At 37.7% G+C, this 23,671-nt stretch overlaps 1 protein-coding gene across 1 annotated transcript in view; it reads left to right on the top strand.

Annotated features, from left to right (window-relative positions):
- Positions 1–23,671, top strand: part of LOC145692064 (uncharacterized) — a 156,740-nt gene that overhangs the window by 16,302 nt on the left and 116,767 nt on the right. The window contains exon 3 of the mRNA XM_081767356.1: positions 16,701–16,898. Coding sequence (XP_081623482.1) covers positions 16,701–16,898 — 198 coding nt within the window. The remainder of the gene's footprint in view (positions 1–16,700; positions 16,899–23,671) is intronic.

Here is a 23,671-nt window from a genome sequence, read left to right as displayed (position 1 = left end):
AACAAATTATGTATCGCACACAAAGAAATTGATATCTATAATATGAACTGTAATATGTTCAAGAAAATTATTGTAAGTTTATTTTTGTACACCAACACAATAATTGGGTTTTGCCTGTTATGTTATTCACAAATAAATAAATAAATAAATACATACATAAAACATTTATCATGCGAAAGGGGAAGGTGCAGTGAACCGCGACGCAGCAATTCGTTGGCTTCAAAAATGTCATGCAGGTTGTAAAAATGTGGAAGAATAGCCAAGACTGGACCATTCCAGGTTAACAGATTCTGAGGTCATACGATACACCATAGAGGAAAATCCATTCACCGGTACACGACGATTTATGAAACCAACTCGGCATCTCCAAGTCCACTCTAGTGCATCGCCTTCAGTAACTCGAGGAAACTATTAGGAGCTGACACATTGCGCCACATGAATTGACTCCAGCTCAAGACCAGAGGAGCGTGGATGTGTGCCAACAAATGTTGCAAAATCCACGTGATATGCGGTTCTGAAACGGATTATAACATGCGACGAAACGTGGGTATTTTCCCGACCTCTGAATGTGCAAATAAAAAGTCATTGTGCACCGATGATCAACTTCAAAATCCGATAGTCAAATAGGGCCTTTCAAGTCTAAAGTTCTGTTGTATGTGTGGTGAAACTACGAGGAGGTAATTCACTTTGAAATCTTTCCTAAAGGTCATACCATCAATGTCGACTTTTATTTCGAACAGCTGGAGCGAATGTATGCTTCGGTACACCAAAAATAATAGTAAACCGAAAACTTGCCCTGCTGCAACAGGATAACGCAAAACCACACTCAGCTCAAAAAACGAAAAAAGCATTAACTTGATGACATTGAACTGACGCCATACCGGCATATGCTCCTGACCTTGCCGGTTTCGGTCATGGCGAATTTCCTGTAATCACGATTCTTCATCAATCAGAAGCAGGTGGAAGCAACAATGATTGATTTCTTCGCCTCTAAATACTGGAGGAAGTCTTGAGCGGGGATCGAGGTATTAGCACGAAGGTGGCTGCAAACAGTCCAACACGATGTGCTATACTTTGAATGTTAACCTGTTTCCATTGTACTGTAATAAATACACTTATGTTCTGTACCAGAATAGACTAATTTTAGTACACTGGTAGTTGAAAGCCTTTCATGAAAGACTAGGCGAGCTACTGAAGTCCGTATGAAGAGAAGAACATTAGTTACTTTTAATTAACATTCATCAAATTTTATTGTTTAGGTAATTGTCATACAATTCTCTTATTGCTTTATTATTATTATTATTATTATTATTATTATTATTATTATTATTATTATTATTATTATTATTATTATTATTATTATTATTATTATTAACCCCTTCACATTTGACTTTTTTCGTATTTTTTTTTGCAATGCTGTATGCTTTATTGTATGGTCCGTGAATGTAGTATACCCCAAGTGTTAATAGTTACAACATGATCACCTTTAAGCTTCTACCATCTAGTGACAGCAAGCAAAAACAGCCGCTCAAATATCGGAACGCATGACACACGTCAAAATACGGAAGTGAAAAGTGAAAAGCAACGCGTCTAGCGCGTCAAAATATGGCAAGGGTTTAATGATCGTTCAAACTATCATCATTCCACAGATTCAAAGTGTCTTACATCATTGTGACGTAAAAAATATAACTTGTGCGAAAAATACTTTTGTACATTGCAAGAGATATAACTTCCAATTATTCGTCGCAAACTCAGTCGTATTTGACCGTAAACAGTACCTAGTGTGAAACAGAAATCCACTTTGCACAAAATCAAAAGTAAAGCTAGACTAAGAAATAGTTCAGCGGATTGGAAGAAAATGTTTTGAATTATGTTTTCGTGTGCTCAAACCCTGGAGTAGGTCCAGTATTTTTGTTGGCTTTGCTCCTAACTTAACCCGGAGTTTGAGAAAATTTCTTTGAATAATTCTTCGGCAACTCCTTTCCTTTCACATTCGATTAGCAAATACTATTATATTAATTGTAAATGTATATCCACGGTTGTGGATCCATGTCTCATATAGGCTCTCTGCTGAATGGGACTATAAGCTCTAATTAAGCAACTATTATCCTCTGAGTCGTAACATAAAACCATTTCACAGGGTTTTCTTAACAAATATAATATTCCATTAATCTCTTGTTATGCATTTTGAAATGGAAAGTTCATTACTTTTGTGGAAATGAATGGAAACATTTTACGTTGTTTTTATTATAATTACTGTAAGTGATGCCGATCTAATTGAAGAGAAGGGTTTAACTCGGATTATTATTCGAGTATATTTTCTTATTGCACTACAAAGTAAGTCCTCTCTAACAGGCACGCAACCAGAGGGGTGTTAGGAGGCATGGCCTCTAAACTTTTCGTGGCCCCTCCAGACCTCAATGCAAAATGCTATTATTAATACAAAAAATACAATTTAGATATTTGAAAGAATTTTTAATGACTTGGCCCCCCTAAAATATTCATGCCCCCCAAACCTCTGTGGCTGGTTTCAGACCTGCTCTCTAATATAAAAAATTGTGCTGAAAAGGGACATTAAATCCTAATTAATTAATTAACTTAACTTAACAGAATAACAAATATGATACAATGGGTTGTACAAAAATAATAATGATGTTGAGTGTACTTGGTAATATTTTACTATTGAATGTTGTAGACACTTGATTTCCAAAATTAAAATCTCCCGAATGAAAAATATATTTTCGCACAATTATTCAGTCTACGTGAAGTTACCTATTCTACTAGAACTTTTTTTTATAGTTTAACACATACAAATTTAAATTAAATGTTATCGTAAAAGCCGGTCTGTGTCATATTTTAGATGGCTCTGCTACTAGCGATAAAAGAGGCACATTACATTTCTTGTGTGGTCAAATTTGTTTCAGTGATTTTTCAGTGTTGAAACTGTTTTGAAACCCATCAAAGAGATCTAATGGAAGCATTTATCTCCGTAGTTCTTTCTGTGCATGCTTTAACTATGTTCCAAGTATTCTCCTTCAGATGATCCACGGTTCTGTCACAGTACTTGTTTTTGTTTATTAATTGGTGTTTGGAGCAGTCCAGCGAAAGTCGTGCCAGCTGCCGCGGTGAGACGAGAAGACTTAAAGGAGCAAAATATAGAATTATGAGAATGAAAGTCTAGTTATATTTATATTGACAAAGGATTATATATATATATATATATATATATATATATATATATATATATATATTATTTATGGGTGAAATTATTATTTAATGTTATGGGCTCTCTATTTCAGGTTATGAAATGATTAGTTAGCCTAGGATTAGATATCCTATTATTTTTAATGTAAATTTAGATACATGGGTAGTAGTAGATATGTTCTTGAAACTCAAAAGATTTGCCGGTATTTTAGACTATTCAGAGGAATCTGTCTCGTAATCAACAATCCACGATATGTTTTACTTAGTGTTGTGTGTGCAATTTGTATACCATCGTAGTTGATGGTGCTAGTGTGAGAAGTTTCATATATCTTCACTATCCTAATTAGAATAGACATCAGGTGAAGGATCAGTTTATCAGTAAGCGGAGATGGATTAGAATCATGTGGTTAAACAATGTTTTTAAATTAATGAAGGTGAATTTGAATGTAATATTGAGCTATATAGCTCGTGTGAGTATAGCTCCAGAATATGTACATCGCCCGTCACTTTAATTTATTTAGGTGAAAGAAGTCGTAACATAGCGGGTGTAGCAGAAGGTTTGCCTGGGTTGGTAGACAAAATAGAGCTTGTTAGTTGAGTTATTCATTTACATCGAAGAGGTTTCTGTGCAATCTAGATTATTTTGATTTTAATTACATACTTACAAATAATATTGGGTTTCTATTATTTAAATAAACCAACTTGAATTTGTGGTAGTATATTGGGTAAAGTTTTAATTTTTCACCTTATAGCTAACTAAAACCATAAGGGAATGTTTAAATAGTATGAAAATTATTTTGTGAAAAGAAAACAGGATGTTGTACCTTTTGTATCAGGGAACATTAAATGATAATTATATAATTATTTCCCGAAATGGAAAGAGCTAATACTATGAATAATCTATCTATTAAAATGCTACAATAGCAACAGAAGCGTATATTTTTTAAGAAAGCTAGCCAGAAGGCTAACACCCTATGAGAGGGTTGCGCCCTCTTTTAGGGAGGAGATGTAGAAAGGATTGGCGGGATTATGTTTATTATGGGTGGTCGAAGGGATGCTACATAATCTTTATTGTAAGAAAGGACTTAAAGAACTTTACGTTCTTTAACATTTTAAAGGAAAAGGAAGCAGAGAAGTACACTTAATAACATCAATAACATCAAAAGAATACAATCATATAGAGAGGAATTGCCATGATAAACAAATAGACGAGAGAGAAAGTTCATAAAAATATAGTAAATTTATAGAGCAAAGTGACAATAATCATAAAAGGGAGATGTAATGAGGATGCACGATGAGGTGAAGTGCGGTGCAGAAGATGAACACATGGGTTATGTTAAATAGACGAATGAGACTATCTTCTGGTCTAGGGGCTGCTCTTGACCGTGATGAAGGACGGATGAAACCCGAGTTATGTCAATGAGGAGTTAGTGTGCAGATAATGACGAAAAGATATGAGGAAGATGAGCATGAGTGATATATTCGTTCAGAAAGAGAAGTTGGGGATCGTTTGGCGGTAAGAAGAGTTGATAAAGAGTAAGTAATGAGGAAAGGGGAGTGTGATAGTAGCGTACAGTGGAAGGATGAAGGGCGATGTAATGCATGGCGTTGTATAGAAGGGGATGTTGTGCTTAGAAACGCTTGGTGATGTACGTCTGGCGGAGTTTTTCAATGTGAAATTCAAGGTTTGGAAAGGTGATGAGGCGATAGAGATCTTGTGTCGGACTTGGAAGCTTTATGCGATGGGCTATGCGAAAGGTGTGTCTTTCCAAGACTAGTAGTATTTTGGTAATACTTAAGTGGGGCAGACATCCAAGCAGTGAAGCCATATGTTCACCGTGGACAAAGAAAGACTTTATACGTATTTAAAATGGTATGTGGTTTTAGACCCCATGTTGTTCCAGTCGACCGTTTAAGTAAATTTAAACGGTTGCAAGCTTTCTTAATGACTTGTGGTAGGTGTTTGCTCCAGGTTAGGTGTGAATGAGAAGTAATGCCAATATACGTAACTGTTTTGCTAGGACAAACACCGTGTGCGTGGGTTTTCTCGGGTTTCTCCCGTTTTCTCCCACTTTCTTCAGTGTGAGACGTGAAAAATAACTTGATCGTGGTCAGAGTCTAAATCTGAGATGACTTAAGGATGGACAGTAAAGGATACGTCTTTGCAAAGAGCGAAGTCAAGCACATCGGGTTGTCCGCCGAACTTTGGATGATGAGTTGGGTCTGGCGGAGCACTGATGTTGAAGTTGGACGTGAGGAGATATTGGTGTAAAGCGTCTCCAGCAGTGTTTGCAGTAATGGAGTTCCATTCTCCATGTTTAGCATTAAGATCTCCAGCTAAGATGACTTGTGGCCCTAAGTTTGCAATGACATCGAAGTCTGTGAGCTCTAGTTGTGTGACCGGGGACCTGTACCCGGTAACCAATATTAATGGAACGCCTGGAGTTATTAGCTCAATAGCAAGTGCCTCCAAAGTAACTAAAGGTGGTATTGTAATCAACCTGACTGGGAAAGCCTTTTTGATTATAAGTAGTAATCCTCCTTTCTGTCTGCCCACTCTATCCTGCCGATAGACAATGTAATTGGGTAGTCGCCAAGTAGTGATCCGAGCAGTAAAGTGTGTTTCTTGTACAAACATGACATCAACTCTATGGTGTGTGAGAAATCTAATTAGCATTTGTTTCTGCCCTTCGAGACCATCTGCATTCCATATAGCAAGGATAAGTGTATGATGTAGGACGCTGGAGTTAGAAACAGCCGTCGTCAACCATTTCGGCTATTGTTTCTATTATTGCTGCAGCCTTGGAAGCTGGATCTGCTGCTTGACGGAAACGGGTAATACCACGTGTAATATGCGTTATGATTTTGTGGAAATTTAACCCCTTGAGGAATGAAAGAATAGACTTTAGGTCCAGGTCTTCTTTAGGGCTCTCCAGTTTTTCGGAAGAAGCTGGTTGGGTGTGGGAAGCAGTGGGAGCTTCAGCGTCTTCATTGTCCGTAGCCATAGGTTGGACGTTAACAATAGTGGGGTTGGAAATTATCTCTGCTGATGGTTTGTTGAAAGTCTTCTCGGCTTTATCTTGAAGTTTCCTCGGCTGCTGTGCCGGCAATTTAAGAGCCTCAGAATAGGATTTAAATACCCGTCATTCACGGTAATTTGCCGGGTGATCTCCCTGACAGTTTGCGCAAGTGGCGGGTGTGAAGGAGTCTGATTTACTGCAGGACTGGGTAAAATGAAATTGCCCACATTTGAGACAGCGCGGATGCGCTTTGCAGGTGTCCTGTGAATAACCCAGGCGTTGGCATCTGTAACACTGTAGCACCGAGGGAGGCTTGTATGATTCGATTTGGACCTTGTAATGAAGTAGGTTGTTAATAGCATAGATCTCTTTAACAGCTGCAGTTCGTTCCAGAGCAATCAAAAACAGTGGCATCATAATTTTCTTGTTATCCGTCTTGCTTTTGCGAGACATTTGATGAACGCTCGTTGGTTTATAGCCCAGTCGGATAAATTCATCCTTCAGATCGTCTCAGTGTCAATAGGCAGTTTTCGGACAACCACCTTAATAGGTCTTTCATTTTTTGCTACCCCCTGTGGCATACTCAGTTTTCGTTTGCTCGCAGTAAGCCTTGATAGAATTATAATCATCTTTGTTTGCCGCTTGAATCCGAATGCGCTCCTTAGTGGGCTGAGCGAGAGGGGGCTCCTTTAATGCTCGTGATAAGGTCTTAATAAATATATAGGTGTTGGTAATTCTGTAGATGAAAATCGGAGGAGGCTTGAAACTGGAAATCTTTGAAATGAAATGAAATCTTTGAGTTGTACGTCCCACGGTTATGCCGGTTAGGCTAAAGGAGACGGTGATTATGAGAAATGAATGAAATGGTGGAATGAAGAAAGTAGGAAGAAAGGGGAGAACCCCGAGAAAACCCACGCACACGGTGTTTGTCCACCACAAAGTTCACTTGGCGGGAGCAGGGTTTGAACCCGGGACCCCATGTACCAGAGGTGAACGCTCTACCACTGAGCCACCGCGGGCCAGGCTTGAAACTGGGTGTCGTAGCAGTTTTAGTGCTAGTACTAGCATTATCTGATTCTGCTGGGGACAAAACCTCGAACTTACTACTGAATGGGAGAGGTGGATATTCGGAGGCACTATTAGCGAGGTGTTCTGCCTTGATGTTTGCTAAAGAAGACCTACTACCGTGAAATCCATATCTCCAGGCTTACTCGAAGTGGATGGTTGTGAAGCACTGGACTGCTTAAGTGTAGTGGTTTTAGATTTCGCTGGGGCGGCTGTTTGCTTCTTGTTGCCTAAAGGCACTAGAAAATCTTCTGGTTTGTACGTAGATTATTTTGCCCCTGAGACCTGGAATCCGGGGTGACTGTACTTTTTTTTATCTGATTTTGCTGCTGGCTTCTGAGAAGCCATCTTAATAACTAAACTGGGAGATGGCGCCAGCTTGCCACAAAAGAGGGTACTGATCGCCCCCTATATACTGTGTGGTCTTAGAGCAATGTTATAAGGGTGAAGTTAATTAAGGTGCCTACTCCACCGAAGAGGAAACACTAGTATAAATCCTTATCCGGTGGAGGTGCCAAAGTCGTCGAACTAGTTTCGGTGATATATGCCTCCAAAGAGGAGAATATCAAAAACAAATCGTTAACCCAAGAGAATGCCAAGTTCGTCAACAGTAAAAATCAAGTAGGTGTGTTAGCCTCCGTGGAGGCTTAAAACTAATTCGACGGTTGTTTCCTTAATCCTCAGAGAGTTAAGTAATCCGACCGTATTTAAGAAGTTCGTGATTCAACCAATGGGGATGGAAACACTAAGTGACTCGCTTATTTTTCTCCGCCAGCTACGGATACCCTATTTTTTAATCTGGTTAGAGCTCCAGGTGGCCAGTTCAACAGAAGCGTTGTTTTGTACAAGGTTTGACCGGTCAAGGGGTACACCCTTTCTTCGGGAAGGGCATGAAGGGAAAGCTATGGGATAGGTGATAGAAGGTGAGGGCTAAGTGGTTTTAATTTTATTTTTTTATTTTTATTTATTTATTTATTTTTATTTCCAGTGCAGTTTATTTTGGGGTTTGCATTGATTTATGTAGTTGGGTTTTCATATTCTTTATTTCTTTATTTGTTCAGGACATCCACTTCATATATCGCACTTTTCAAATATGGAGGGCATCATTTAGGTATCTATGAGCGGCGAGAAATTGAAGCTAAGAGTTCATCCACGGGATAATGAGATGATATATGAATGCAGTGCAATTGGACAAGACATACACAGTAAAGATGATTAGTATAGACAAATGCAGGGTTAACTTCTGTTCTGTGGCAACTCAGAACTAATGAGAACAGATGAGCCTCTGGAACCACAATGATGAGTACTAGTGCAAAGATGGATAGATGTGTCGTGATAAATGGTCAGGGTGGTAGATAGCAAAATCTTGTTTAGTAGGATCATTGTCATCAAGGGTATTGGAGTACATTGTTAGAAGATGTTGAAGACGGGTATCAAGATATTGAGAAGGTGTGTCTAGCAGGATGTCTATATGGATGGCGTCAAGAATAAGGGGATTACCTGATTGAATGCCTTTGGCGATGTACTTGGAGCGTGTTTGTTCGAGATGTTGAAGAATGGTAGTAAAAATAATTCTCTCGTAGAGTAGTGCTGCAGGGGTCGGAAGGCGAATGCGAAAAGCTAGTCGAAAAGTGTGGCGTTCAATAATTTCTAGGCGCTGATACAGTTGTGTTGGGGCAGATATCCATGCAGTATGGCCATGAGTGAGTGCCGGTCGGAGAAACGATTTGTATGTCGTAAGGACAGTTTTTGTATGGAGGCCCCATGAGGTACAGACTAAGCTTCTCAGTAAAGCTAGTCGTTTAGTGGTTTGAGTTTGGATCTTCTGCAAATGGGGCTTCCAAGTCAGTTTACTATCGAAGATCACTCCGATATATTTAACATGGGAAGTTGGTAATAGGGGAGTGCCTTGATCTAAAGACGTACAACAGAAGCTTTTTTTTTGTAGTAGTAAAGGGTTAGGGATTTAGGAAATTCTTTATTCATCATTTAATTTCAAAGAATATTTCTAACCCTAGCCCTTAGAGGGTTACGCCCTCTCTTTGGCACAGATTTTAGTACACAGTTATTTAAAGAATTTGATGATGGTCTATGTGAAATTATCAAAAACAAAGATTAATTAATAAAAAAATCTAAACACAAGATTAGTGCAAATATTAAATATGAGTGCAGGAAAGAACACATATAAAAGTGATGCAACTAGGATTTTTTTTACTGTTTAAGAAAGAGTATATAGGCATTGAGGTGCTTTATAAAATAAATATGATGACGGTGAAAGATGAGATGCAGTGCGTGCACGCCACAATCACAAACACATTGTTAAGAAGACAAATGCAGATTAGTTCTTCTGTCTCGGGGCGGCTCGAGACTGATGGCGACATGAGGAAAGCCCAGCGTTAGTGTTGAAATTATACATGGTGCATAGATGGAAACAAATGAGGGAGATGATCACCAATATGATAAATATGGAAGATATCGCGCTCGTCGGCGGTAGGATGCTCGGTATTAAGATGCAGCGTAATAAGTATGTTTAATGGCGTGTGCAAATACTTATACGGAGCGTCAGTTTTAGCATCTGCTTGTAGGGTATCTAGAAGAAATGGGTGAGAGACTGGTAGTCGAGAGAGTATAAATTTCAAGCGGAGATCGGCGAGATGTTGAGTCAGTTGAGGAAAGTCAATGTGCTCATAAGTCAGAAAGTTGGGATATGGTAGCCAGATACGATGTGCAAGTCGAATGGCATGACGCTCGAGTATTGACAAACGGTCATAGAACTTCGTGGGAGCGTTGCACCAAGCGATGTGTTCAAAAGTTAAGATAGGTCGAAGGAACATTTTATATGTATTTAGGAGCAAGGTGGCCTTTAGTCCCCAAGTTGTGCCAGTTAGACGGCGGAGAAGATTGAGCCGGATATTAGCCTTTTGAGATATTTTCTCAAGATGAACCTTCCAGTTGAGTTTGGAATCGTATACCACCCCGAGATATGTGGCCGTAGTAGTTGGTTGAAGAGAATGATCATTAAGTGTGACTTTAAGGTTTTGCGGATTGCGATGAACCTTGGAGCGGCGTTTTGGAGGTAAAAAGACCAGTGCTTGCGTTTTGTCACTATTGACAGTAAGTTTCCAAGTTTTGCACCATTGCATAAATCCATTGAGAGTGGATTGTAATGCCGTGCTTATCTGATGCATAGTCTTGCCCAGAGCTAGAAAAGCCGTGTCATCGGCATATTGAAATAGGAACACGTTTTCCGTAGGTTTTGGTATATCAGACGCATATAGTATGTATAAGAGCGGGCTGAGAGCAGAACCCTGTGGAACGCCACAATACGGAAAAATAGGGTGTGAAATAGCGGATCCTATATAAACATATCCAATTCGATTTACTAGAAACGAATATATGATACGTAAGTAGCAGATCGGGAGGTTTAGCTTCTGTAACTTTTGAATAATGCCAAAATGCCATACTTTATCGAAAGCCTTTTCAAGATCCATTAAAACGAGGCAGGATGGTAAGGCCTTATTATATTGATTTGTTATTATTGTAGAGAGCCGAAGTAGCTGATCGTTAATGGAAAAGGTTGGTCGAAAACCTGCTTGGTGTATGGGCAATAAGTTATTCTCTTGGATATGTAAATGAAGCCGTTGGACAAGAATTTTCTCAAAGAGCTTACTGAAAACTGTTGTCAGTTGTATTGGGCGGTAAGAAGTCACAGAATGTGCTGGTTTATTAGGCTTAAGAAACATGCAGATTTTGGATACTTTCCAATCCGCAGGGTAAAAGCCGGTGCGGAGAATAAAGTTGTAGACTGTAACGAGTAGTGTAAGTAAAGAGAGTGGAGCTTCTTTTACTAGCCGGTAGGAAATATGATCGATGCCTGGTGCAGTATTTCGTTTCTTATGAAGTGCGCCTTGAAGTTCATGTGTACTGATTGGTGCTGTAAGAGGATGGTCAATATCTATTGCATGTGAGAGTGATGGTTGTAAAGCTGGAATAGTGGACAAGTCTTTGCGTTTATGTGAATTACATGATATTACAGGCGTGAAAACTGTTTGTAATTGTGTTGCAAAAGAGTTTGCCTTATCTTGATCTGTAAAGAGAGGAACGTCAGTGTCCAACAGAGGGTACGATATTTTAGTGCTTTTGCCTGTGAGTCTATGGAAGGTTTTCCAATATCGGCTTGGTGAGGCTTCGTCGTTTAGTTTATTACAGGCGCTGATCCAAGTGCGACGTTTGTATGCTGTGAGATAATTTGTAACAGTTCGGTGCCACTGTCTGTGTTGACGGAGACATTCTTCATTGCCGGTTCTTCTATATTCTCGAAATTGCTGTCGTGATTTCTGTATTAAAGGAAGATAGGTTGGAGGCAATTTTGGCTTAGATGGATAAATTTTCTCCACAGGTATAGATTGTTGAGCACTAGAATGTAAGGTGTCTGTGATGTGGTTGACAATATTGTACATTTCGGATTCTGAGTTTGGTGGTTGGAAATTGGAGACATGGATATTTACGGTCTGTCGAAATTGAGACCAGTCAGCTTTATCGTAACGGTGTATAATAAGTGGCTCTAACTTTTGTAGAGATGGCCGAATCTTTTTAATGGTTAGTTTAATAGGACAGTGATCGCTTCCAATCGTGTCAAGAACTTTCACGTCGCAGTCATTTATAAGCGAGAGAGACGTGATTACTATATCCGGGGTTGTTTGGCTAGCTGGTCGAGTGGGACCAGGAAGATTATGAATGTGAAGTTGTAGTGTAACTGAAACAAAGTCCGTAAAACGTTGTTTCTCCCTGGCACTTCTGCTATGGATATTTATGTCAGCCATGATGATTATGTTTTTAAAGGTTTGGGCGATATATTCGAAAAAGGTGAAAGGTATTGGATGGCCAGGACGTATATATATATGGTAGCTACATTAACTGTAAGAGAAGGGTAGTAGATAGAGAATAAGAGATGTTCAGGAAGGTTTCTAAATGCAGTAGGATTGTATTGTCGATACGGACCCTTGGGAGAAAACCCAATCAGCACCCCGCCTTGAGCACGCGCGTGTATATCGTGGTAATCGCAGCGTTGAAGTTGGTAACCAGAAAGTCGTGCAGAAGAGGCTGTTTTTAAAGCTGTTTCGTTGAGAGCTACGATATCAATGTTTTCTTCTAACAGAAGAGGTTCTAGAAGTATTTTATGTTGCTGGAATGATCTGATATTAACGAAAAGTAAAGCAAGAGCCATAATGTATACTGCCGCTGCCATATTGGGTTTATACTTCTGTCTCTAGAGGTGCGATGTGGAAGTGAACGAAAGGTCCTGAATAGGGAGCAGAAAAGTTAAGGTTGAAGAGAGATTTGGCTGTTGAAATGGCGACACGAAGAATGTGTTCACGCTGGAAAGGGAAAACATTTTGTAGTACAATGGTGATGTAACGAAGAAGATCTTCGACAGTGAGAGGTCGAGCAAGAGATTGTGAGGGTGGTGTGGCTTTGTCAAAGCTTTGTACTGGAACAGAAGCTTTTTTTATTATTATTATTATTTTTTACTGTAATAGGGTTAGGGATTTGGTAGGTGATACTTTATTCATCAATTTGTAATTCCAAAACAATAAACGTTTTTGCAGTATGTCTCCTAACCCTAGCCATTAGAGGGTTACGCCCTCTCTTTGGCACAGTATTTACGACATTGACGGATTAAGTCATGTAGGTTGGTCTAAGAGTAGTTTTATAAACAAATAGTACTGAAAAATTACAATAAACAAAATATTAGATAATTGAATAAAGAGAAATGTGCATACAAAAAAGCAACAAACATCTAAATGGTGCAGGTATAAACAAGAAAAAAAACTTTGTTATAGAAACATTGTGTAGTGCTTTTATGAAATAAAGATGATGATGTAAAATGAAATGCAGTGCATACACGCCACAGTCACAAACACAGTGTTAGGTATACGAATGCAGGTTAGTTCTTCTGTCTCGGGGCGACTCGAGACTGATGGAAACAAGGGGGTAGCCCAAGGTTAATATTGAAGTCAGACATTGTGCTACAATGGAAACAAATGAGGAAGATGATCGGGTATATGATATATATTAAAGATGTCGTGTTCTTCGGCTGTAGGATGTGTGGTTTCTAGATATAACGTGAGAAGAATATTTAACGCTGAATGTAAATATTTATACGGCGCGTCAGTTTCCGCATCAGCTTGTAGAGTATCGAGAAGTAATGGATGGGAGGCTGATAGGCGGGATAGTATGTATTTCAAACGAAGGTCGGCAATATGTTGAATAAGGTGAGGGAAATTGATATGTTCATATGTCAGGAAGTTCGGATATGGTAACTTTATACGATATGCAAGTCGGATGGCATGGCGTTCCAATATCAATAAACGGTCGTAGAACTTTGTTGGAGCATTGCACCAAGCAATGTGACCAAACGTTAAGATAGGCCTAAGGAACATTTTATATGTATTTAGTAGCAATAGGGCGTTTAATCCCCAAGTAGTTCCAGTTAGCCGACGTAGAAGATTGAGCCGTATATTAGCCTTTTGTGATATTTTTTCAAGATGAGCCTTCCAGTTGAGTTTTGTGTCGAACACAACCCCGAGATATGTTGCCGTAGATGTTGTTTGCAGAGAATGTTCATTAAGCGTGACTTTGAGGTTTCGCGGATTGCGATGAACCTTGGAGCGGCGTTTCGGAGGTAAAAAGACACGCTTGTGTTCTATCGCTATTGATAGTAAGTTTCCAGGTTTTACACCATTGCATAAATTCACTGAGAGTGGATTGTAATCTCATGCTAATCTGATGCATAGTTTTGCCAATAGCCAGAAAGGCCGTGTCATCGGCATATTGAAATAAGTACACGTTTTGCATAGGTTTAGGTATATCAGAGGCATACAGTATATATAAGAGTGGACTGAGGGCAGAGCCCTGTGGAACGCCACAATACGGAAAAATGGGATGTGAGATGGCAGGTCCTATGTAGACATATCCTATTCGATTAGTTAAAAATGAATATATGAAACGTAAGTAGCAAATAGGGAGGTTTAATTTCTGTAATTTTTGTATAAGCCCATAATGCCACACTTTATCAAAAGCCTTTTCAAGGTCCATTAATACAAGGCAAGATGGAAAGGCCTTGTTATATTGGTTTGTTATTAGTGTAGACAGTCGAAGTAACTGGTCGTTAATTGAAAACCCTGGTCGAAAACCTGCTTGGTGTATGGGGAACAGAAGCGCCTGAGCTCCAACCTATAACTTTTGATTTCAACGTTTGATTTACGGTTATTTGTGATTTCACGTTTAACAAAAACAAATATTTTAAACTATGTGTACTTTAAATAAATTATTTAAGTAGTACTTTTTCATATAAAGTTTATTTTTTTTAATTATTCTTCAAAGCCTTTGTATTTTAATAAGCTTTCTTCGAAATCAACGCAAATGAACTGTGCTACCATCTCTAGAGTTCTTTTAAACTATACCTTTGTGGGCATTTATATGTTTATGGCCAATCCTTTCGACAATGAGATCTCGGAAACTACAGGCTCTAGAAAGATGAGTTTTCACTGATCGATTACAAATTTTGTGTAGATTGTCCAGTTCTAACTGAATATTTAAAAAACATGGTCATTATTTCTTTGTTACATTTTTACGGTTACACTGGAAGTGTTGAAATTAAAAAGGAAGAAAGCATCATATCCTACACATTATAGATTCCAACACAACATTATTGTATATAGGAGTTGCATTCTTCTTAAGCGTTTGTTTCATGGCCAAATGATAATGAAAAACGAAGTATAACCATTTCTCCATTCTAACACTAAGTTGAATCTTTATTGTTTGGAGTGTTTTGCCCAATAAACACCATATATCACTGACATAGTTAATTGTGCGTGTAATGTGTTTGCTTATTACATACTGCATACAAGAAGAAAGAAAACACTTATCATACATGAATTAAAAACTCCAACCGGAAGTAGGCTCAAATCTTGCAAAAGGTGCGATATATTGAAAAAGTAATAGACAAAATCTCCCCTTTATGGTATCTCTTGCCAATTTTTACAAGACGTCTTTCACTTGTGTCTGTAATGGGACATGTACATATGTGAGGAATAACAAGGAGATTCATGTTGATATGTGAATGATGCGCTGTGTAGAGAGCGCAGGTTCAGCTACCGGTAGTATATTATTAATTTCAAGTGGTTATTCTGATAGAAGAGAGCTATTCTGTGCTAAAAATCGTTCCGTTGTTGCAGATATCTGTCGGGGCAATGCGTCGGACTCTTCAAAGACATTCACAAACTGGTGTAAATATTGCACGAAAACAAACAGATCGTCCAGAAATAATAACTTTTCTTAAGAACAAGTTCATTAGAACTACATGCAAAAGAAAAAGGCTTTTAACCGCCCCAGAAACAGCAACAGAACTACGGAAGAGCCGCTTCCAATTAATATAAGATAGGATGGTGGTCTGAAGTCTCCAGATATAATGTCTTGGAGGTGTGATTGCAGCAAATAAACCACTCCTTGAAGCAGGAAATATTGCAGAAAGGTACTATTGTGCCATAACATAAATACTAGTCCAATGAACAATAGAATAAGATATTCTGCATGGACGAATCTAAATTTCAACTTTTCGGTTCCCGATGCCAGATGTTTGTGCGTCGCCCTTCCGAAAAGAGTTTTCCTCCTAGTTCAAATCGACGTAATAATGGAGAAAAATCTTTGTTACAACATTTAAACAAAGCAATTAATTCTATTTGGAAGCCGGATTTTGGGCCGTAACTTTGTTCTACAACAAGATAACGATCCCACACATTCTTCCAAGTTATGCAGTAATTACCTGCACAGCAACGAAGAGGCTTACATCATCACAAAATTAAAATAGCTCCAATAGTCTTAGAATGTGCCATGCATCAAGCTCTTGTGGGAGGAACCTCACATGACAGTTCGTGAAGGGAAGCCAATAATTACTGAAGACCTTTGGAAGGCTCTTGAAAGTTGTTGGAGTAAATTAATCAAAACAATGCTTGGGATTTGTGAGGCTCTTACTAACACTTCGATGAACACAAGCTTTCATCAATAAATTTGTCTCAATGGAAACAGGACGGTATATTTTCGTTTTCTTATGTGATCAATGGTGTGTATTTTGTAACAAGTCGAACTAACAAAGGTTTTTTTTATGGATATTGTGTATTTTGTTTGAAAAATTCTGGCAAATCAGTAGTGTGCTCAGGCTTTTGATAATCACTGTATGTGTAAAATTTTAAGTAATTTACATCCAATTAACAAAAAGCAATATAAGGAGTTGACATGGTTCCAATATTTATACAATCTGTAGATAATATTTAAGTAGCATAATGAAGAGTAGACTATTAAAAATACTGATAATTAGTAGCATTACACTTATTAACATTTGATCTACAGAGACGCGAAAGTCGGGAGTCCACGGCGTCGAGACAATCCGACAAATTGAGTCGAATCGACTGCAGCTGTGGTGATGGAAGGCGGCACCGGGAAGTATGTAACAATCTTCCTAGTCATCATAAGAAAACATCATGTGAATGTGCTCCACCACCGTGTGCCCCACAGCCATGCCAAGTGAGATGCGAATGCAAACCAAAGGTAAGTGAAAACAAATCTGAACACTATTTAAGCAAAAATTACATTACCCCTTGTATTAGTGAACTCTAACTCTAAATGTTGAATACAAATATTAATAAATTAAAATAAGAGGGTATACTTCTTTCGTTGCACACAAAAGTATATAGTGATTGTCGTATTCAAATTAGTTCTTTTATGTACTATTAAGAGACAAGGAATATCAATTTTAAGAATCTTAGAATTTGTGTTCAGTTATTGCAATTATTTCTATTACTAACAGAGTAGGAAAAGCAACTTCACCAATTCAGCACCTTTGTTAATTACGCCTGCTTTGCACTATGAGATAAATCCGAGGAAATATCTTAGAATTTATCTTGGACAATAATGTTAAGACATATCTTGTAGAAAATCTTACCGTTTTTTGCTATGCCATACACGTGAAGATTTTATTCTGTTTCACATCTTCCGAAGAGGTGCCATGTCTCACAACACATACTCGGCCAGCAATGTTTTCCAGTGCCTTCTGCCTTGCATGTCTGTTGTGATAGTGTTGATTTTCAATTATATAAAAATGTATGCTTTTCGTATGCACTAATACCCAAGTGCGTAAATAGCATCTTTCCTGGCAAGGTGAAAACAAATTTGTTTTCACTTTCTCTTACTTGACGTCGTTTAAATTGAAATCTTATGAATTTTCTTTCCAAGCTAGAGCGTGCTCTAAGCAAGAGAAAACTTAATAGGATCGCACAGAACATAGGAAATGACTTGCGATTTGATGCCATACACCTCGAGATTTTGAATCTAGAAAAAATCGAAACAGATTTCCTAGGATCTATCCTATAGTGTAGGCTATGGCAGGCCTTATAGCTAATAAGCATACTACTAACAGGGAAGGAAAAACGATTTCAATAATCTTAACACTTTTGTTCAGTTATTGCAACTAGGGCTACTACTAACAGGAAAGGAAAAACGAGTTCATTAATCTTAGCACTCTTGTTCAATTATGCAACTCGACCTACTACTAACAAATAGCAATTTCACCAATCTCAGAACTTCTGTTCAGTTATTGCAACTAGGCCTACTACTAACAGGAAAGGGAAAACGATTTCATTAATCTTAGCACTCTTGTTCAATTATGCAACTCGACCTACTACTAACAAATAGCAATTTCATCAATCTCAGAACTTCTGTTCAGTTATTGCAACTAGGGCTACTACGAACAGGAAAGGAAAAACGATTTCATTAATCTTAGCACTTTTGTTCAATTATGCAACTCGACCTACTACTAACAAATAGCAATTTCACCAATCTCAGAACTTCTGTTCAGTTATTGCAACTAGGCCTACTACGAACAGGAAAGGAAAAACGAGTTCATTAATCTTAGCACTTTTGTTCAATTATGCAACTCGACCTACTACTAACAAATAGCAATTTCACCAATCTCAGAACTTCTGTTCAGTTATTGCAATTAGGCCTACTACTAACAGGAAAGGGAAAATGATTTCATTAATCTTAGCACTTTTGTTCAATTATGCAACTCGACCTACTACTAACAAATAGCAATTTCATCAATCTCAGCCCTTCTGTTCAGTTATTGCAACTGGGGCTACTACTAACAGGAAAGGGAAAATGATTTCATTAATCTTAGCACTTTTGTTCAATTATTCAACTCGACCTATTACTAACAAATAGCTATTTCATCAATCTCAGCACTTCTGTTCAGTTATTGCAATTAGGGCTACTACTAACAGGAAAGGGAAAATGATTTCATTAATCTTAGCACTTTTGTTCAATTATGCAACTCGACCTATTACTAACAAATAGCAATTTCACCAATCTCAGCACTTCTGTTCAGTTATTGCAACTAGGGCTACTACTAACAGGAAAAAGAAAATGATTTCATTAATCTTAGCACTTTTGTTCAATTATGCAACTCGACCTATTACTAACAAATAGCAATTTCACCAATCTCAGAACTTCTGTTCAGTTATTGCAACTAGGCCTACTACGAACAGGAAAGGAAAAACGAGTTCATTAATCTTAGCACTTTTGTTCAATTATGCAACTCGACCTACTACTAACAAATAGCAATTTCATCAATCTCAGCACTTCTGTTCAGTTATTGCAACTGGGGCTACTACGAACAGGAAAGGAAAAATGATTTCATTAATCTTAGCACTTTTGTTCAATTATGCAACTCGACCTACTACTAAGAAATAGCAATTTCACCAATCTCAGCACTTCCGTTCAGTTATTGCAACTGGGGCTACTACTAACAGGAAAGGGAAAAAGATTTCATTAATTTTAGCACTTTTGTTCAATTATGCAACTCGACCTACTACTAACAAATAGCAATTTCATCAATCTCAGCACTTCTGTTCAGTTATTGCAACTGGGGCTACTACTAACAGGAAAGGGAAAATGATTTCATTAATCTTAGCACTTTTGTTCAATTATGCAACTCGACCTACTACTAACAAATAGCAATTTCATCAATCTCAGAACTTCTGTTCAGTTATTGCAACTGGGGCTACTACTAACAGGAAAGGGAAAATGATTTCATTAATCTTAGCACTTTGTTCAATTATGCAACTCGACCTACTACTAACAAATAGCAATTTCACCAATCTCAGCACTTCTGTTCAGTTATTGCAACTGGGGCTATTACTAACAGGAAAGGGAAAATGATTTCATTAATCTTAGCACTTTTGTTCAATTATGCAACTCGACCTACTACTAACAAATAGCAATTTCATCAATCTCAGCACTTCTGTTCAGTTATTGCAACTGGGGCTACTACTAACAGGAAAGGGAAAATGATTTCATTAATCTTAGCACTTTTGTTCAATTACGCAACTCGACCTACTACTAACAAATAGCAATTTCATCAACCTCAGCCCTTCTGTTCAGTTATTGCAACTGGGGCTACTACTAACAGGAAAGGGAAAATGATTTCATTAATCTTAGCACTTTTGTTCAATTACGCAACTCGACCTACTACTAACAAATAGCTATTTCATCAATCCCAGCACTTCTGTTCAGTTATTGCAATTAGGCCTACTACTAACAGGAAAGGGAAAATGATTTCATTAATCTTAGCACTTTTGTTCAATTATTCAACTCGACCTATTACTAACAAATAGCAATTTCACCAATCTCAGCACTGCTGTTCAGTTATTGCAACTAGGGCTACTACTAACAGGAAAGGGAAAATGATTTCATTAATCTTAGCACTTTTGTTCAATTATGCAACTCGACCTATTACTAACAAATAGCAATTTCACCAATCTCAGCACTTCTGTTCAGTTATTGCAACTGGGGCTACTACTAACAGGAAAGGGAAAATGATTTCATTAATCTTAGCACTTTTGTTCAATTACGCAACTCGACCTACTACTAACAAATAGCAATTTCATCAATCTCAGCACTTCTGTTCAGTTATTGCAACTGGGGCTACTACTAACAGGAAAGGGAAAATGATTTCATTAATCTTAGCACTTTTGTTCAATTATGCAACTCGACCTACTACTAACAAATAGCAATTTCATCAATCTCAGCACTTCTGTTCAGTTATTGCAACTGGGGCTACTACTAACAGGAAAGGGAAAATGATTTCATTAATTTTAGCACTTTTGTTCAATTATGCAACTCGACCTACTACTAACAAATAGCAATTTCATCAATCTCAGCACTTCTGTTCAGTTATTGCAACTGGGGCTACTACTAACAGGAAAGGGAAAATGATTTCATTAATCTTAGCACTTTTGTTCAATTATGCAACTCGACCTACTACTAACAAATAGCAATTTCATCAATCTCAGCACTTCTTTTCAGTTATTGCAACTGGAGCTACTACTAACAGGAAAGGGAAAATGATTTCATTAATCTTAGCACTTTTGTTCAATTATGCAACTCGACCTACTACTAACAAATAGCAATTTCACCAATCTCAGCACTTCTGTTCAGTTATTGCAACTGGGGCTACTACTAACAGGAAAGGGAAAATGATTTCATTAATCTTAGCACTTTTGTTCAATTATGCAACTCGACCTACTACTAACAAATAGCAATTTCATCAATCTCAGCACTTCTGTTCAGTTATTGCAACTGGGGCTACTACTAACAGGAAAGGGAAAATGATTTCATTAATCTTAGCACTTTTGTTCAATTACGCAACTCGACCTACTACTAACAAATAGCAATTTCATCAACCTCAGCCCTTCTGTTCAGTTATTGCAACTGGGGCTACTACTAACAGGAAAGGGAAAATGATTTCATTAATCTTAGCACTTTTGTTCAATTATGCAACTCGACCTACTACTAACAAATAGCTATTTCATCAATCTCAGCACTTCTGTTCAGTTATTGCAATTAGGCTTACTACTAACAGGAAAGGGAAAATGATTTCATTAATCTTAGCACTTTTGTTCAATTATGCAACTCGACCTATTACTAACAAATAGCAATTTCACCAATATCAGCACTTCTGTTCAGTTATTGCAACTAGGACTACTACTAACAGGAAAGGGAAAATGATTTCATTAATCTTAGCACATTTGTTCAATTATGCAATTCGACCTACTACTAACAAATAGCAATTTCATCAATCTCAGCACTTCTGTTCAGTTATTGCAACTGGGGCTACTACTAACAGGAAAGGGAAAATGATTTCATTAATCTTAGCACTTTTGTTCAATTATTCAACTCGACCTACTACTAACAAATAGCAATTTCATCAATCTCAGAACTTCTGTTCAGTTATTGCAATTAGGCCTACTACTAACAGGAAAGGGAAAATGATTTCATTAATCTTAGCACTTTTGTTCAATTATGCAACTCGACCTATTACTAACAAATTGCAATTTCACCAATCTCAGAACTTCTGTTCAGTTATTGCAACTAGGCCTACTACGAACAGGAAAGGAAAAACGAGTTCATTAATCTTAGCACTTTTGTTCAATTATGCAACTCGACCTACTACTAACAAATAGCAATTTCACCAATCTCAGAACTTCTGTTCAGTTATTGCAACTGGGGCTACTACGAACAGGAAAGGAAAAACGATTTCATTAATCTTAGCACTTTTGTTCAATTATGCAACTCTACCTACTACTAACAAATAGCAATTTCATCAATCTCAGCACTTCTGTTCAGTTATTGCAACTGGGGCTACTACTAACAGGAAAGGGAAAATGATTTCATTAATCTTAGCACTTTTGTTCAATTATGCAACTCGACCTACTACTAAGAAATAGCAATTTCATCAATCTCAGCACTTCTGTTCAGTTATTGCAACTGGGGCTACTACTAACAGGAAAGGGAAAATGATTTTATTAATTTTAGCACTTTTGTTCAATTATGCAACTCGACCTACTACTAACAAATAGCAATTTCATCAATCTCAGCACTTCTGTTCAGTTATTGCAACTAGGCCTACTACTAACAGGAAAGGGAAAATGATTTCATTAATCTTAGCACTTTTGTTCAATTATGCAACTCGACCTACTACTAACAAATAGCAATTTCATCAATCTCAGCACTTCTGTTCAGTTATTGCAACTAGGCCTACTACTAACAGGAAAGGGAAAATGATTTCATTAATCTTAGCACTTTTGTTCAATTATGCAACTCGACCTACTACTAACAAATAGCAATTTCACCAATCTCAGCACTTCTGTTCAGTTATTGCAACTGGGGCTATTACTAACAGGAAAGGGAAAATGATTTCATTAATCTTAGCACTTTTGTTCAATTATGCAACTCGACCTACTACTAACAAATAGCAATTTCATCAATCTCAGCACTTCTGTTCAGTTACTGCAACTGGGGCTACTACTAACAGGAATGGGAAAATGATTTCATTAATCTTAGCACTTTTGTTCAATTACGCAACTCGACCTACTACTAACAAATAGCAATTTCATCAACCTCAGCCCTTCTGTTCAGTTATTGCAACTGGGGCTACTACTAACAGGAAAGGGAAAATGATTTCATTAATCTTAGCACTTTTGTTCAATTATGCAACTCGACCTACTACTAACAAATAGCTATTTCATCAATCTCAGCACTTCTGTTCAGTTATTGCAATTAGGCCTACTACTAACAGGAAAGGGAAAATGATTTCATTAATCTTAGCACTTTTGTTCAATTATGCAACTCGACCTATTACTAACAAATAGCAATTTCACCAATCTCAGCACTTCTGTTCACTTATTGCAACTAGGGCTACTACTAACAGGAAAGGGAAAATGATTTCATTAATCTTAGCACTTTTGTTCAATTATGCAACTCGACCTACTACTAACAAATAGCAATTTCATCAATCTCAGCACTTCTGTTCAGTTATTGCAACTGGGGCTACTACTAACAGGAAAGGGAAAAGGATTTCATTAATCTTAGCACTTTTGTTCAATTACACAACTCGACCTACTACTAACAAATAGCAATTTCATCAATCTCAGCACTTCTGTTCAGTTATTGCAACTGGGGCTACTACTAACAGGAATGGGAAAATGATTTCATTAATCTTAGCACTTTTGTTCAATTACGCAACTCGACCTATTACTAACAAATAGCAATTTCATCAACCTCAGCCCTTCTGTTCAGTTATTGCAACTGGGGCTACTACTAACAGGAAAGGGAAAATGATTTCATTAATCTTAGCACTTTTGTTCAATTATGCAACTCGACCTACTACTAACATATAGCAATTTCATCAACCTCAGCCCTTCTGTTCAGTTATTGCAACTGGGGCTACTACTAACAGGAAAGGGAAAATGATTTCATTAATCTTA

This window comes from Thermobia domestica, chromosome 1 (assembly GCF_964235325.1).
Source record: "Thermobia domestica chromosome 1, izTheDome1.hap1.1, whole genome shotgun sequence".
NCBI classification, from domain to species: Eukaryota; Metazoa; Arthropoda; class Insecta; order Zygentoma; family Lepismatidae; genus Thermobia; species Thermobia domestica.
This window is presented reverse-complemented; position numbering and strand designations above follow the sequence as displayed.